The sequence below is a fragment of the Salmo salar genome, chromosome ssa01 (assembly GCF_905237065.1).
Source record: "Salmo salar chromosome ssa01, Ssal_v3.1, whole genome shotgun sequence".
Taxonomy (NCBI): domain Eukaryota; kingdom Metazoa; phylum Chordata; class Actinopteri; order Salmoniformes; family Salmonidae; genus Salmo; species Salmo salar.
The window spans coordinates 172930385-172947282 of record NC_059442.1 but is presented as its reverse complement, the minus strand read 5'-3'; the positions used below and the strand labels follow the sequence as shown (position 1 = coordinate 172947282).

At 43.6% G+C, this 16898-nt stretch overlaps 1 protein-coding gene across 2 annotated transcripts; it reads left to right on the top strand.

Moving 5' to 3' along the window:
- Window positions 1-359: 359 nt before the first annotated feature.
- si:busm1-57f23.1 (CY domain-containing protein) lies at window positions 360-11483 on the top strand. 2 transcript variants are annotated; one of them, XM_014146848.2, is made up of 5 exons: window positions 360-408; window positions 7036-7194; window positions 9748-9899; window positions 10379-10483; window positions 11215-11483. In XM_014146848.2, the coding sequence occupies exons 2-5, from the start codon at window positions 7089-7091 to the stop codon at window positions 11299-11301; spliced, it is 450 nt and encodes a 149-aa protein (XP_014002323.1). In that variant the 5' UTR covers window positions 360-408; window positions 7036-7088; the 3' UTR covers window positions 11302-11483. The 2 variants fall into 2 exon arrangements, with proteins under 2 accessions (XP_014002323.1, XP_014002314.1); XM_014146839.2 differs by lacking the exon at window positions 360-408 and having other exon boundaries at window positions 6847-7194.
- The last annotated feature ends 5415 nt before the right edge of the window (window positions 11484-16898 follow it).

Sequence of the window (16898 nt, the reverse complement as noted above, 5' to 3'; positions counted from 1 at the left end):
TTTGTATTTTCTCTGCTGACCCCTGCGGGCTGTCTGCGCCTCTTTCCTCTTAATTTGCTCCCCAGGTACCAGGGCTGCTGAGTTTGAGGACGGACAGTCAGCTAGGGGACACGGGGCTACTACTAGGAGCCGGGACTGGTATCTGTTTTGTTTTGGGGGATTTGGATTATGTGTTTATTATGTTGGGTCGTAATTTGAATTGAGGGTGGGACCCTCGTTTTAAGGAGGGGGGTGTCACGGCTCCTCCTCTGCAGCGCAGGGGCGGTTCCCCCTGCAGGCAGAGGAGGGTCGTTAGTGATTGGAGCTGGTGTGATTGGAGCCACCTGGGCTCAGGGTATTTAACAAACTGCTCCACTAACCTGTCTTCTCCTCGCTTGGCTTGCTCTCTCTCTCTCCCTGCTCCTCCAGGTATGATCCTGTTTTGTTTGTTCCTTTGTTGGTTTATTTAGTTTCCAGTCAGTCATGTTTACACACATATTCACGCATCCATGCACCTTACATACACCTTACATTATGACATTTCCACACCTCATTCCTTTTCCTTTAGAGTTAATAGTTTTGTTTGATAATAAAGAACTTTTTGAATTGGCCTATACCGGTGGTTGATGTCCTCTCATTTTTGACACAGGCTATGAGCCGGCCTGTGACATAACATATCATATAATATATATGTAACATATAATATTATGAGATTAGTAACCAACCTTAAGTTACAATTTCTTGCAGTAATTTCCAAGGTGTCAATGTATGCCATGTCTCATTTTCGATTAATTGAAAAAAAAATTATACATTTTTTCAAAGTATCTGTCATTTACAAACAAGCATTGCAGAGCTGGCTACAATTTCAATTTCATCCCCCTGAAAAGAGACCAACTATTTCAACAAATATTATGGCTGAACTCAAATGTGCTGGTTGATAAAATACCTGTATTTATGGAAAAGATGTTTGAAAAGGGTATTTTGTTCTTAAATTATATTGTAATGGTAGAGTTATGTCCTTCATGGAGTAATCAGAATTGTATGGGAAGTTCTGCTCATTCCAAGAGTACAACCAATTGATTACAGCATTACCCCAAAAATGGAGGAGGCAGGTGGCAGCGGGAGGATGTAGGGAACTGGTCTGTCTGCCCAATATAAAGGATCAAACTGGCTGAGGAATAAAAATAGCATAAATAGGAAAGTATACCAGTTTCATTTGAGGACCAGGATGTTGACAACTGTGCCATACAGATTGCTAAATAGTTGGTAAGAGATATTTGATGTACCGATTCCATAGTACAGGGTGTATGAGTTGACGTATCAAACGACACAAGATTCAAGACTTCGTGCTTTTCAGCTAAAATTATTATATAGAATTCTTGCCACCAACAAAATGTTGAATATTTGGGGGATAAAATCATCGACGCTCTGCAGATTTTGCTGTGAGGATACAGAATCAATAGACCATTTATTTTGGTATTGCCCTCAGGTAGCCTGTTTCTGGTCTCAGGTTCAGGAATGGCTGAAAATGCAGAACATTAATCTAAAATTAACCCTAGAAATAGTACTGTTAGGAGATCTGGAGAGACCGACTCAGTCAATTACTAATACTCTTAGTAGAAGTATTTATCTTCAACTCGCAATCTGTAGATTCTATTGATTAGATTGAAATTATACGTTAAACATTATAGCATAGTTGAAAGATGCGTTGCGTCGAAACATGAAGTGGGTGGTCAGCAGAGATAGATGGGATGGGCTGAGGGAAGATGAGGGTTGCGATGTGGAATTGGAGACAAGTGGGAGTGGAGTTGTTGTGTGAGAGAGGGAATGATGGTTAAAAGATAGGGGGGAAAAAAAGTCAAAATAAAACATAATAAAAGTGCGTTTGAATGACACTAAGTGGCAGTATTTTTACAACTAATGCCGGTTTGCTTGAGGCTGATGCCGTGCAGGTGTTTGTACATATGCATATACACACACTCTCATTCAAATAAACACATACAAGAACACACACATACATGTAATAGTGCCAGACATGCACACAAACATATACAGTTGGCGTTGCTGTTATGATTTTAGTTGTCCTTGATGTCCTTTGTTTTAAATGTATTATTGAGTTTTATTATTTTTTGCTGTTTTCTTCGGCCTTTTCCTTTTCTCTTTAGTTCATTCTCTTGGTTGTTGGTGCATTGGGGGGTTTTTGGGGGGGAATGGAATTAATTGTATTTTTTTTTTCTTCGGGGGGGAACTGTGGGGGGATCTTGGAGGGTTGAGGGAGCAGCTATTGGGGAACTGTGGGGGGATCTTGGAGGGTTGAGGGAACAGGTATTGGGGAACTGTGGGGGGATCTTGGAGGGTTGAGGGGGCAGGTATTGGGGAACTGTGGGGGGATCTTGGAGGGTTGAGGGGGCAGGTATTGGGGAACTGTGGGGGAGATCTTGGAGGGTTGAGGGACAGCTATTGGGGAACTGTGGGGGGGTCTTGGAGGTTTGAGGGGGAAGCTATTGGGGAACTGTGGGGGGGTCTTGGAGGTTTGAGGGGGAAGCTATTGGGGAACTGCGGGGGTGATCTTGGAGAGTTGAGGGAACAGGTATTGGGGAACTGTGGGGGGATCTTGGAGGGTTGAGGGGGCAGGTATTGGGGAACTGTGGGGGGGATCTTGGAGGGTTGAGGGAGCAGCTATTGGGGAACTGTGGGGGGGATCTTGGAGGGTTGAGGGAGCAGCTATTGGGGAACTGTGGGGGGATCTTGGAGGGTTGAGGGAGCAGTTATTGGGGAACTGTGGGGGGATCTTGGAGGGTTCGGGTTTCACTAGATTGTGATCATGAAAAAGGAAACTGATGTATAATTTATATCACTATCATGCACACGCACCCTCACACATAAGGATGGCTCTGTTGTATATATCACTATCATGCACACGCACCCTCACACATAAGGATGGCTCTTTTGCGGAAAGACTGATACATGTTTGATAGTGTCTTGATGCTGTATTGTTTGTCTTTCATGTTCTGATACTTTAATGTTACACCTTCCTTGTGTTTTTTGTAATAAATAATTATAAAGGACTGAATATCAGCTATTGTCTTTGAATGAAAGGCAAATGTGAGCTCTCTGATTATCTTTTAAAGTTATACAAACGATCCTTAGCATGGTGGTGATAGACTGATGATACATAGATGTAGTAAATGGTTTTCTGTTGCTAGGGATCTATTTACCGTAGCCTAAAACCTCCCTAATCCCCAGAAACACTTACTACACTTTTTGTAGAAATACCGATGGCTACACTCAAATGTAAACTTGCATACTTGCTATGTCTCAAACGCTACCTCCAGAGGTATAGCGCCGAACGCTACCTCCAGAGGTATAGCGCCGAACGCTACCTCCAGAGGTATAGCGCCGAACGCTACCTCCAGAGGTATAGCGCCGAACGCTACCTCCAGAGGTATAGCGCCGAACGCTACCTCCAGAGGTATAGCGCCGAACGCTACCTCCAGAGGTATAGCGCCGAACGCTACCTCCAGAGGTATAGCGCCGAACGCTACCTCCAGAGGTATAGCGCCGAACGCTACCTCCAGAGGTATAGCGCCGAACGCTACCTCCAGAGGTATAGCTGGTAATAACAGAGCAATGTTTTTGAAAACAGCTGACAGACATTTTCCTAATATTTGAGACTTGTTATTGAGTTCTTATCTGAAATTGTAACATTCTGAAATTGTCGCGATAGCGGAAACCTCCCCACCATGTCAGACGATTGCTAGGAGTGGTGGTAGGAGTCAGGCGCAGAGAGCAGAGGTACGGAACTGTGTGTTTATTTTAATCAAAAACACAACACGAACAACGCCAACACAAACGGCGTGGGAAAAAATGCCAAGTGCCCAAAACAGGTGCACAGCCAGCCTACAATATCACAGTCGTAAATCGCCAGCACATCCAATGAAAAAACACAACCTGACGCTAAGATAATCCCGCACAACACTGGGCGGGCTAACCAGGCTTAAATAACCAAAATCTAAAGACAAATGAGGAACAGGTGCAAACAATAAGACAAACCAAACGAAAAGGAAAAAAGGATCAGCGGCGGCTAGTAGGTCGGTGACGACGACCGCCGAGCGCCGCCCGAGCAGGCAGGGGAGCCACCTTTGGTGGGATTCATGACACACCAAAACATGTCAGATGTTGATCATACAAATAGGATAGGTTTTTTCATTTGTAACATTGTGTGGTGATTTCAGGTGGCACCAAAAAAATCCCTTAAAGTACTACCCAAGTAGTTTTTTGGAGGGTCTCTGTACTTTAATTTACTATTTTAGATTTTTGACAACTTACTATTACTCCACTAGATTCCTAAAGAAAATAAGGTGTTTTTTACTCTGTATATTTCCCCTGACACACAAAAGTACTGGTTAAATTAAGAATGTTTAGAAGGACAGGTAACGGCAACATTATGCACAAAATAAGTAAAAAAATAAGTTACAAACAATGCAAATAAACAAACAAAAAAACGCAATTGTTTGGGGGCACGTAAAACATCTGCCTTCTTCTCCGGCACCATCTGTATATGAACCGTAACTCAGTAAAGTCTTTGAAAATTGTTGCATGTTGCGTTTATATTTTTGTTCAGTCTATATAAAACACAGCAAAAATCACATTTTTTTTACTGCACTGCCCCATTAATACTAAGAAATTTAACTCATAATTAATTAATCTACCTCATCATTAAGGTAAAGAGTTGAGTTCAGTGTATTGCTGTGTTTAGTGACAGCAGATAATGTAAATTTTTTTTAAGCCATAGTCTCTTCAGATTTAAACGTTCATTGATAAACATGTAAAGAGTTGAGGTCTGCGCGTCTCTGTGACAGCAGGCTGGTGGATTATGCTAGTAATGGGGATTAGTAGTGACAGTCATTCTGCATCCTAAATAGTGCCTTATACCCTATTTAGTGCACTACTTGACCAGGGCCCATAGGGAATAGGATGCCATCTGGGACGTAGATCTGCGTTTTGGGGGGATGCTTCCCTTCCCTGCCGCTTGACTCGCTGTCTGTATTCAGTTTGTACTGGCTGGTTTTGAGTCACAGCAGGTTTAACCCTGCATTCATGTACACATCTACCTCAGTGGCGGCCGCTGATTGGCTGAATAACTGGGGCTCGAGGTGGCTAGAGTTGTCAGCAAAGCAGCATGACAGAAATATGATGCCAACTTTTCAAACTACCGTAGTTTCTTTTGACAGGATATATAAAGTGATCTGTGCATTTGAACAACAGAATAAATGCATCTCTTTCACTTTTGCCTGTTAAAAAACGAATGACCACTGCAGCACATGCTACCACTGTTTTGAACAGATTATATTACACTGTTTAGAACAAGCAGCCAGCTCACATCATGAACAAATGAGTGCACCAGGGAGAACGCAACAAGCATGCAGATGCAATAAGTGAAAACACATGATCTAACTGGGGATAGCTAGCTAGCCTAATGTCACAAAGCATTATCTAACTGGGGTTAGTTAGCTAACATAATGCCACAAAGCATTATCTAACTGGGGTTAGTTAGCTAACATAATGCCACAAAGCATTATCTAACTGGGGAAAGCTAGCTAACCTAATGTCACAAAGCATTATCTAACAAGGAATAGCTAGCTAACAATGTCACAAAGCATTATCTAACTGGGGATAGCTAGCTAGCCTAATGTCACAAAGCATTATCTAACTGGGGTTAGTTAGCTAACATAATGCCACAAAGCATTATCTAACTGGGGAAAGCTAGCTAGCCTAATGTCACAAAGCATTATCTAACAAGGAATAGCTAGCTAACAATGTCACAAAGCATTATCTAACTGGGGAAAGCTAGCTAACCTAATGTCACAAAGTATTATCTAACTGGGGATAGCTAGCTAACCTAATGTCACAAAGTATTATCTAACTGGGGATAGCTAGCTAACCTAATGTCACAAAGTATTATCTAACTGGGGATAGCTAGCTAACCTAATGTCACAAAGTATTATCTAACTGGGGATAGCTAGCTAGCCTAATGTCACAAAGCATTATCTAACAAGGAATAGCTAGCTAACAATGTCACAAAGCATTATCTAACTGGGGATAGCTAGCTAACCTAATGTCACAAAGTATTATCTAACTGGGGATAGCTAGCTAGCCTAATGTCACAAAGCGTAATGCACTAGCCAGTTAACTTTCATTCAGAAATAACTTCATATTTCTGAGTTAGTCAGATATTAGTTTAGAAAGACTTGGGAGCTAACTAGCTAGCAAGCTACCAGCTAGCTATAACTAGCTCGCTGCTTATCAAACGTAGATAACTGGTTAATTTGACCCCAAATAATCGCTCCATCTATTTCTCAATGTTTCTCAATTACTGTCGCTGGCTAATGAATTTGATAATGCTTTGTGATTCAACAGGTTCTATGTTGTTTTAGTCCACACGTGTTGCCCTGTCACCTACAGTAGAACATAAAGAACAGCATGGGGGAATGTGGGGTGTGGCACGATTTATTCCCTATATATTTAGACTCTGCATCGTTGGGAAGGGCTCGTCAGTCTGTCCGCGATGGTAAAGTCTGTTGTATTCGGTGCATGTGACAAATACAATGTGATTTAGGTTCACATAGAAACATCCACACCTTTGAAACACCCCCACCCCACACACACACACATATCCCTACGCACACAAAATACACACACCCAAACAATACACACACCCAAACAATACACACACCCACACAATACCCATCCACTCAATGCTCAGTCATCTATATTAAAGCCCTGCTGACTGGCATAATACCCACACACCCAATGCCCAGTACTCAGTCATCTATATTAAAGCCCTGCTGACTTGCTGCTCAGCTCTTACTGCTGTTACTGCCAGGAAGAGGGTGTGGACTTAACTGGCTGGTTAAACATTCCAGTGTCTAAATACAGAACCCTTCCTTTCTCTCATTCAACAGCAACTGACTCAGACCACAGAGGAAAGCTACTGGTAATCTCTCTGTCTCTGTCTCTGTGTCTCTCTCTGTCTCTCTTTTGGAGAGCTAACAGCTTCACCTAACTGCCCAGGATACTCTTCTAACTGCCCAGGATACCATAACACCATGGCTCCCCTGCTGTTGCCCTTGTTGTCTCTGATTTCAACTCTCTACCTGGTGGCCCAGGGACAGGAGCAGCCTCAACCCATAGAGGAGGAACCCATCACAGCGAGTAAGTACTGTGGACTAGCTTATCTTACCTTACTATTCCTTCCCTCAGTTAATGCCTGTTCACTAACTGGTCCTACTGTGAACTAGATTCCATTTTCAGCTAATTCTAACTCTACATCCAATCTAAAGTTTTTTTGGTGATAAACTCAACTGCGTAATGTCTTTTAGGATGTTTGAAATTGTAACAATGTGTGTTATGAATGATGCTGTAGGAAATGTAACTACAAACTTTAAATTAGAATGATTGTGTACTTTACTAATTAACCCCAAACAGTGAAATCATGAAAAGGTTCAATACCTTAATCCAAACCCAGTTAATTTGAAGATTAATAAAAAAATGTTGATGTCAACAGAACTAACAAGACATCGTGTGTTAAAAGTCTGGTTTCTCTGGTGGGACGTGAAACATTTAATGAGGAAATCTGAGATTGGTGCCAATTGGTACATTTTTGGCCTCCTTAATTTGAACTTTTTTTTTCTTCGATTCCCCAAATGCCATTTTAAGGTGTTTAAAACCCCCCTGTCTGTTGTCCAGACGTTAATGAGTCTCAGAAATGTCAGAGCAGTTGATGTCATATGTTGAGTTGGGCAGAAGGCAGAAGTGACTCAGTTTGCGGCTGTTTATTTTTTATTTTTTTTACCACATTATTGACGCCATCCTGGCCACTCAGCTCTCTGGTTCCTATGAGTCAGAGGAGTTGAACTGTGTTGCTGATCTGATTTTACTGACTGCTCCCTGCTGATGGGGGAGCCTTTAGTACAGGAGTTAGCTTCCTAACCTCACTGCTCAGCTTGAAATGTCTCCAATCACACTTTCCCTAGTCTTACCTTTTCTTTTTAGTGTAATTGACTATGATGTCAAACAGGCAGTCACATGTGTTTGCGAGACAGAAGGTCCTTGGTTCGAGCCCAGTAAGGGACAGGGAAAAAGAAAGAAGCAATACCATAGCCTGGGGCAGTAGGGGTGCTGAGGGTGCCTGGGGCAGTAGGGGTGCTGAGGGTGCCTGGGGCAGTAGGGGTGCTGAGGGTGCCTGGGGCAGTAGGGGTGCTGAGGGTGCCTGGGGCAGTAGGGGTGCTGAGGGTGCCTGGGGCAGTAGGGGTGCTGAGGGTGCCTGGGAAAGTAGGGGTGCTGAGGGTGCCTGGGGCAGTAGGGGTGCTGAGGGTGCCTGGGAAAGTAGGGGTGCTGAGGGTGCCTGGGGCAGTAGGGGTGCTGAGGGTGCCTGGGGCAGTAGGGGTGCTGAGGGTGCCTGGGGCAGTAGGGGTGCTGAGGGTGCCTGGGGCAGTAGGGGTGCTGAGGGTGCCTGGGGCAGTAGGGGTGCTGAGGGTGCCTGGGGCAGTAGGGGTGCTGAGGGTGCCTGGGGCAGTAGGGGTGCTGAGGGTGCTGGATTCTAAAAAATCTACATTTAAAAAACAACTAGTGCACTGGGCCGTTACTAGTCCTGTATTGGAAAAGTACTAACCCTTTACTAGTCCTGTATTAGAGTAGAACTAACCCTAACCCTTTACTAGTCCTGTATTAGAGTAGTACTAACCCTTTACTAGTCCTGTATTGGAGTAGTACTAACCCTTTACTAGTCCTGTATTGGAAAAGTACTAACCCTTTACTAGTCCTGTATTGGAAAAGTACTAACCCTTTACTAGTCCTGTATTAGAGTAGTACTAACCCTTTACTAGTCCTGTATTGGAAAAGTACTAACCCTTTACTAGTCCTGTATTAGAGTAGTACTAACCCTTTACTAGTCCTGTATTGGAGTAGTACTAACCCTTTACTAGTCCTGTATTGGAGTAGTACTAACCCTTTACTAGTCCTGTATTAGAGTAGTACTAACCCTTTACTAGTCCTGTATTGGAGTAGTACTAACCCTTTACTAGTCCTGTATTAGAGTAGTACTAACCCTTTACTAGTCCTGTATTAGAGTAGTACTAACCCTTTACTAGTCCTGTAGTGATTATAGCCTCTGTATAACGGTCCGATATCGGTCCAACAAACATCTTCCCACCGAATGAGCAATACCGTTCAGTTAGCGCAGCGGCACCGTTCCACTTTCTAATGAGCAATACCGTTCAGTTAGCGCTGCGACGCCGTTCCACTTTCTAATGAGCAATACCGTTCAGTTAGCGCAGCGGCACCGTTCCACTTTCTAATGAGCAATACCGTTCAGTTAGCGCTGCGGCGCCGTTCCACTTTCTAATGAGCAATACCGTTCAGTTAGCGCAGCGACGCCGTTCCACTTTCTAATGAGCAATACCGTTCAGTTAGCGCAGCGATGCCGTTCCACTTTCTAATGAGCAATACCGTTCAGTTAGCGCAGCGACACCGTTCCACTTTCTAATGAGCAATACCGTTCAGTTAGCGCTGCGACACCGTTCCACTTTCTAATGAGCAATACCGTTCAGTTAGCGCTGTGACGCCGTTCCACTTTCTAATGAGCAATACCGTTCAGTTAGCGCTGTGACGCCGTTCCACTTGCTCCTGGACATGTTGGGGTGTCTTCCTCTCAAAGAGTTCCCCTCTTCTCTTCAGCTCCAATGTAACTGAGTGTTGTGGTTGCAGAGAACATCCAGCCCCTGGGTGGCTGGTTCAGCAGAGACCCTGAGAGCCTGGAGGTGCAGACCGCTGCTAAAGCTGCTGTGGACAACTTTAACATCCAGTCTAATGCCAGGAAATTATTCAGACTGATCAATGTCATCTCTGCTGAGACTCAGGTGACCGTATAATCTAGGTTAAATGGTGCCCTATTTCCTCTAGGCTACTGTTTTCCTTCCAAATGGTCCCCTATTTCCTCTAGGCTATATCCTAAATGGTCCCCTATTTCCTCTAGGGTATATCCTAAATGGTCCCCTATTTCCTCTAGGTTATATCCTAAATGGTCCCCTATTTCCTCTAGACTATATCCTAAATGGTCCCCTATTTCCTCTAGATTATGTCCTAAATGCCCACTTATTAACCCTAGAGTGCACTACTTTTTTCCATTTGGGCACTTTCCTATACTTCTAACTACCTCCCTTTAAGTGGTAAAGTAATTTACACAACTTCTGCTATTCATGTAAGAATTGCATAACATTCATTTTAAATAATTGTACAAACATCTCTCATTATTAGTTAATTTATTCAACTGAAAAGCTGATGTCAATAGGTGGTATGGCTGTTTCTACTAAGGCTCTCGTTTATATGACCCAAACAGGTGACTAACATGATCAACTACAGGATAGAGGCGATCATCGGGAAAACCAAGTGCCTGAAGACAGAGAACAACTCAGATGTGGAGTCCTGTGTTCTGGGGAAAAAGGTCACTTTTCTAAACACAGAGCAAACAATACAGATATACTGTATGGGACTTAGAAACTGGTGTATGTCCCACATGGCACCCTATTCCCTATATAGTGCACTACTATTGACCGGAGTAGTGCACTACTATTGACCGGAGTAGTGCACTGCTATTGGCCGGAGTAGTGCACTGCTTTTGGCCGGAGTAGTGCACTGCTTTTGGCCGGAGTAGTGCACTGCTTTTGGCCGGAGTAGTGCACTGCTTTTGGCCGGAGTAGTGCACTGCTTTTGGCCGGAGTAGTGCACTGCTTTTGGCCGGAGTAGTGCACTGCTTTTGGCCGGAGTAGTGCACTGCTTTTGGCCGGAGTAGTGCACTGCTTTTGGCCGGAGTTACATAAGTGTAATTATGAAATAAGTGCTTCTGCATTGGAAAGCTCCAGATTTACCAGTTCTTCCCTTTAATGGAGAGATTTAAGCACTTAATGCAGATACTGAGCTGGGCATTACAGCCTTATACTTACGTAAGTTAAAAAAACAACAATTTTCTAGCATGCAGTACACATAGTGACCTGGGGGTACCAGACCGGTTTGTGTTACCATTCCACTCCTTACCGCTCCATGTCATGTAACAATAACACAGACAGGTCTGGTACTCAGGCTATACATACAGTACACCATGTAATATTGACCTCATAGATCACAGTGGCTGTACAGTTTATTGACATTAATGTGACGTAATTGTTTGTTTTACAGCGTCTGACATGTACGTTTGAGGTGTGGTTTAACCCTCGTAATGACAAGCACGAGATCTCCACCACCTCTTGCCAGAAGCAAATCTGACTCCAGATCAGTTTCAACCAGAAACTACATGATCTGTCCTCTTCCTCCTGTAATAAGTAACACTGACTCTGGACCAGTCATCACCGTCTATTGACAACCATCATTGAATGACTTGACTTTTCAAAACAGCATAGATTTCTTGTTGTGATTTTGTTTCTAATAAAATTGTTTTCAACCGACAATATTTAAGAATCTATTTTTTTGTGGTTTTTAAATCATATGATTTTGGGGGGAAATGTTGTCAGTGGATGACCAGATTCATTTTAATCTGGGACAGAGAGGACAGAGAGTCCCCTACTGGGACAGAGAGGACAGAGAGTCCCCTACTGGGACAGAGAGGACAGAGAGTCCCCTACTGGGACAGAGAGGACAGAGAGTCCCCTACTGGGACAGAGAGGACAGAGAGTCCCCTACTGGGACAGAGAGGACAGAGGTCCCCTACTGGGACAGAGAGGACAGAGTCCCCTACTGGGACAGAGAGGACAGAGTCCCCTACTGGGACAGAGAGGACAGAGTCCCCTACTGGGACAGAGAGGACAGAGTCCCCTACTGGGACAGAGAGGACAGAGTCCCCTACTGGGACAGAGAGGACAGAGTCCCCTACTGGGACTGCGTGGCCTCAGGCGGTTCCATCATCAAGTTCGCTGACAACACAACAGTAGTAGGCCTTATTACCAACAGTGACGAAACGGCCTGCAAGGAGGAGGTAGGCACTCTGACGGCGTGGTGCCAGGTAAACAACCTCTCCCTCAACGTTAGCAAAATAAAGGAGCTGATTGTGGACTTCAGAAGGAACCAGACTGTACACAACCCCATCCTCATCATCGCGACCGCCGTGGAAACCGTCAATAACGTCAAATTCCTCGGTGTACACATCTCAGAGAAGCTAAAATGATCAAGCCACACGGACACTGTGGTGAAGAAGGCACGACAGCGACTCTTCAACCTCAGGATGCTGAGAGAACTTTGTCCCGAGGGCCTCACATTGGTCTACAGGAGCACCAGGAAGAGCAGACTGTTGGGATGCATCACATCATAGTACGGCAACTCCGCTGCGGACTGCAAGGCGCTTCAGAGGGCGATATGTACAGCCAAGCGCACTATTGGGTGACCACAGCACTATGTTGACCTTACAGTGACTGGCTGACCATCCCTGTACCCATGGATCCTAGGGGCGTTTAAGAGAGAGGGGCCTGTCCTTTAAAAAGAGCACATGGTTAGACTCCTGAACAGCTAATCAAATGGCTACCCAGACTATTTGCATTGCCCCCCCCCTTTACGCTGCTGCTGCTCTCTGTTTATTATCTATGCATAGTCACTTTAATAACTCTACCTACATGTACATATTACCTCAATTACCTCGACTAACCTGTACCCCCGCACATTGACTCTGTACCGGTACCCCCTGTATATAGCCTCCACATTGACTCTGTACCGGTACCCCCTGTATATAGCCTCCACATTGACTCTGTACCGGTACCCCCTGTATATAGCCTCCACATGGACTCTGTACCGTAATACCCTATATATAGCCTCCACATTGACTCTGTACCGGTACCCCCTGTATATAGCCTCCACATTGACTCTGTACCGGTAGCCCCTGTATATAGCCTCCACATTGACTCTGTACCGTAATACCCTGTATATAGCCTCCACATTGACTCTGTACCGTAACACCCTGTATATAGCCTGTTATTTACTGCTGCTCTTTAAATATTTGTTATTCTAATCTCAAACTTACATTTTTTGGTATTTTCTTAAAACTGAATTGTTGGTTAAGGGCTTGAAAGTAAGCATTTCACTGTGAGGTCTACTACACCTGTTTTATTCAGCATTTCACTGTAAGGTCTACTACACCTGTAGTATTCAGCATTTCACTGTAAGGTCTACTACACCTGTTGTATTCAGCATTTCACTGTAAGGTCTACTACACCTGTTGTAATTCAGCATTTCACTGTAAGGTCTACTACACCTGTTGTAATTCAGCATTTCACTGTGAGGTCTACTACACCTGTTGTATTCAGCATTTCACTGTAAGGTCTACTACACCTGTTGTAATTCAGCATTTCACTGTGAGGTCTACTACACCTGTTGTATTCAGCATTTCACTGTAAGGTCTACTACACCTGTAGTATTCAGCATTTCACTGTAAGGTCTACTACACCTGTAGTATTCAGCATTTCACTGTAAGGTCTACTACACCTGTAGTATTCAGCATTTCACTGTAAGGTCTACTACACCTGTTGTATTCAGCGTTTCACTGTAAGGTCTACTACACCTGTTGTATTCAGCGTTTCACTGTAAGGTCTACTACACCTGTTGTATTCAGCGTTTCACTGTAAGGTCTACTACACCTGTTGTATTCAGCATTTCACTGTGAGGTCTACTACACCTGTTGTATTCAGCATTTCACTGTAAGGTCTACTACACCTGTTGATTTGGCAGCAGCCTCAGACGACCCTCCTCTGATCTGGAGTATTTCTTCAGGTCAAACCAAATCCAACTGCTCTTCTGAAGCAACACAAAGACCAGAGCTGACCGCTGTCCAGGTGAGAGTTTGGCTTCTGAGAGACTTTCTGAGCTATCTATGGCAATCTATGGTAACTTTGGTAATTTATCATTGAATACTGTTAAATGTTTTATATATACTATTCATTTTGTATATCTGTGTCTGTATTGTCCATGATTTTCTGCTCTATAGACCATGTGGTTCAAGAGAAAATAGCCTAATTCATTTAAAAAAGCATCTAATCAACAACGGCGTTATTTTTTTTTATTTTCAATTGACTGCAACTCTTCTATCTATTTACTTTTTCACAACTGCTACAAGTTTGGCGGTAAACAACAGAGACATATTAACATCGTAAAATAAATAAAACTGTGTCAAAAAAATATATTATGAATATTTCACACAAATGGTGTTAATGGTTTATATTAATATTAATAATATAATATATAATGTTTTAAATGGTGTTAATGGTTTATATTTAGGACAATGTTTTTACAGCTTTGTCATTCTACTTTTTTTTTCTCCAAAACATCTTACTTGATATTTTTATACAGCGGGTTGAATAGAGCCATATATATATATATATATATATGTATATACAGTGCCTTCGGAAAGTATTCAGACCCCTTTGACTTTTCCCACATTTTGTTACGTTACAGCCTTATTCAAAAATGTATGAAATATTTTTTTCCCCTCATCGGTCTACACACAATACATCCCATAATTACAAAGCAAAAACTGTTTTTTGAAAATTTTTTCGAATGGATTATTAATAAAAAACTGAAATATCACATTTTAGACAGCATGTTCCCTCTGCTTCCTTAAGTCAACAATCAAATCCTTTGTTTTGTTGACATTAAGGGAGAGGTTGTCATGACACCACAATGCCAGTTTAAGTTAGCTGACAACACCACGGTTCGTAGGCCTGATAACCAACAACGAAGAGTCAGTCTACAGGAAGGAGGTAAGTGAACTGGCTTTGTGGTGTCATGACAACCTCTCCCTCAATGTCAACAAAACAAAGGAGTTGATTGATGACTTCAGGAAGCAGAGGAAGGAACATGCCCCGATCCACTCTCTGCAGAAGAGAGAGTCAGAAGTTTGAAGTTCCTTGGCGTCCACAGAGGACTTGACATGGACCAACACCACAACCACTCTGGTCAAGAGGGTGCAACAGCGTCTCTACTTCCGAAGGCAGCTGAAAAAAATTCAGCATGCCGCCCCAGGTTCATCTCCAAATACTACCCCTGCACCATCGAGAGCTTCCTGACCGGTTGCATCACGACCTGGTACGGGAAATGGTCCGTCCATGACGGCAAGGCCTTCCAGCGTGTGGTGAAGACGGCCCAGTACATCACTGGGACCGTGCTCCCATCCATCCAGGACATCTACTGAAAACAGTTCCCTGAGGAAGGCCTGCAGCATCAAGGACCCCACACACCCCAGCCAAGAGCTGTTCACTCCCTCACCGTCGGGCAGATGGTATCGGAGCATGAGGTCTGATACCAACAGGCTCAGAGACAGTTTCTATCTACAAGCCATCAGACTGCGGACCACTTGATCTGGACTGACCACCTGCTCCGATTCTAACAGGACTGACCACCAGCTCTGATTCTAACAGGACTGACCAGCTGCTCTGATTCTAACAGGACTGACCACCTGCTCTGATTCTAACCCTAACAGGACTGACCACCAGCTCTGATTCTAACAGGACTGACCACCTGCTCTGATTCTAACAGGACTGACCACCTGCTCTGATTCTAACAGGACTGACCAGCTGCTCTGATTCTAACAGGACTGACCACCTGCTCTGATTCTAACAGGACTGACCACCTGCTCTGATTCTAACAGGACTGACCACCTGCTCTGACTCTCTGCACCTTAGCGCGTACGTACACACACACACACACACACACACACACACACACACACACACACACACACACACACACTTTAAGCATGCTTATAGAGAAGGACACTCAACAAGCACAGCACTTACACAAATGACTGATGATTGGCTGAGAGAAATTGATGATAAAATTATTGTGGGGGCTGTCTTGTTAGACTTCAGTGCAACTTTTGACATTATTGATCATAGTCTGCTGCTGTAAAAACATATGTGTTATGGCTTTACACACCCTGCTATAATGTGGATAAAGAGTTACTTGTCTAACATAACACAGAGGGTGTTCTTTAATGGAAGACTCTCCAACATAATCCAGGTTAGAATCAGGAATTCCCCAGGGCAGCTGTTTAGGCCAATTGCTTTTTTCAGTCTTTACTAATGACATGTCACTGGCTTTGAGTAAAGCCAGAGTGTCTATGTATGCGGATGACTCAACACTAAACACACGTCAGCTACTACAGCGACTGAAATGACTGCAACACTCAACAAAGAGATGCAGTTAGTTTCAGAGTGGGTGGCAAGGAATAAGTTAGTCCTAAATATTTATAAAACTAAAAGCATTGTATTTGGGACAAATCCTTCACTAAACCCTGAACCTCAACTAAATCTTGTAAAAAAAATTATGCGGAAATTGAGCAAGTTGAGGTGACTAAACTGCTTGGAGTAACCCTGGATTGTAAACTGTCATGGTCAAAACATATTGATACAACAGTAGCTAAGATGGGGAGAAGTCTGTCTATAATAAAGCGCTGCTCTGCCTTGTTAATAACACTATCAACAAGGCAGGTCCTACAGGCCCTAGTTTCTACCTTCTTAACAACTCTATCAACAAGGCAGGTCCTACAGGCCCTAGTTTCTACCTTCTTAACAACACTATCAACAAGGCAGGTCCTACAGGCCCTAGTTTCTACCTTCTTAACAACACTATCAACAAGGCAGGTCCTACAGGCCCTAGTTTTGTTGCACCTTGACTACTGTTCATCAGTGTAGTGAGGTGTCACAAAAAAGGACCTTATTATCATTGAACTGCAGGACCAGGCTGGCCCTTAGATGGACACAGAGAGCTAATATTAATAATATGCATGTCAATCTCTCCTGGCTCAAAGTAGAGGAGAGAATGACTTCATCACTACTTCTATTTATGAGAGGTACTGACATGTTGAATGCACCGAGCTGAATGTT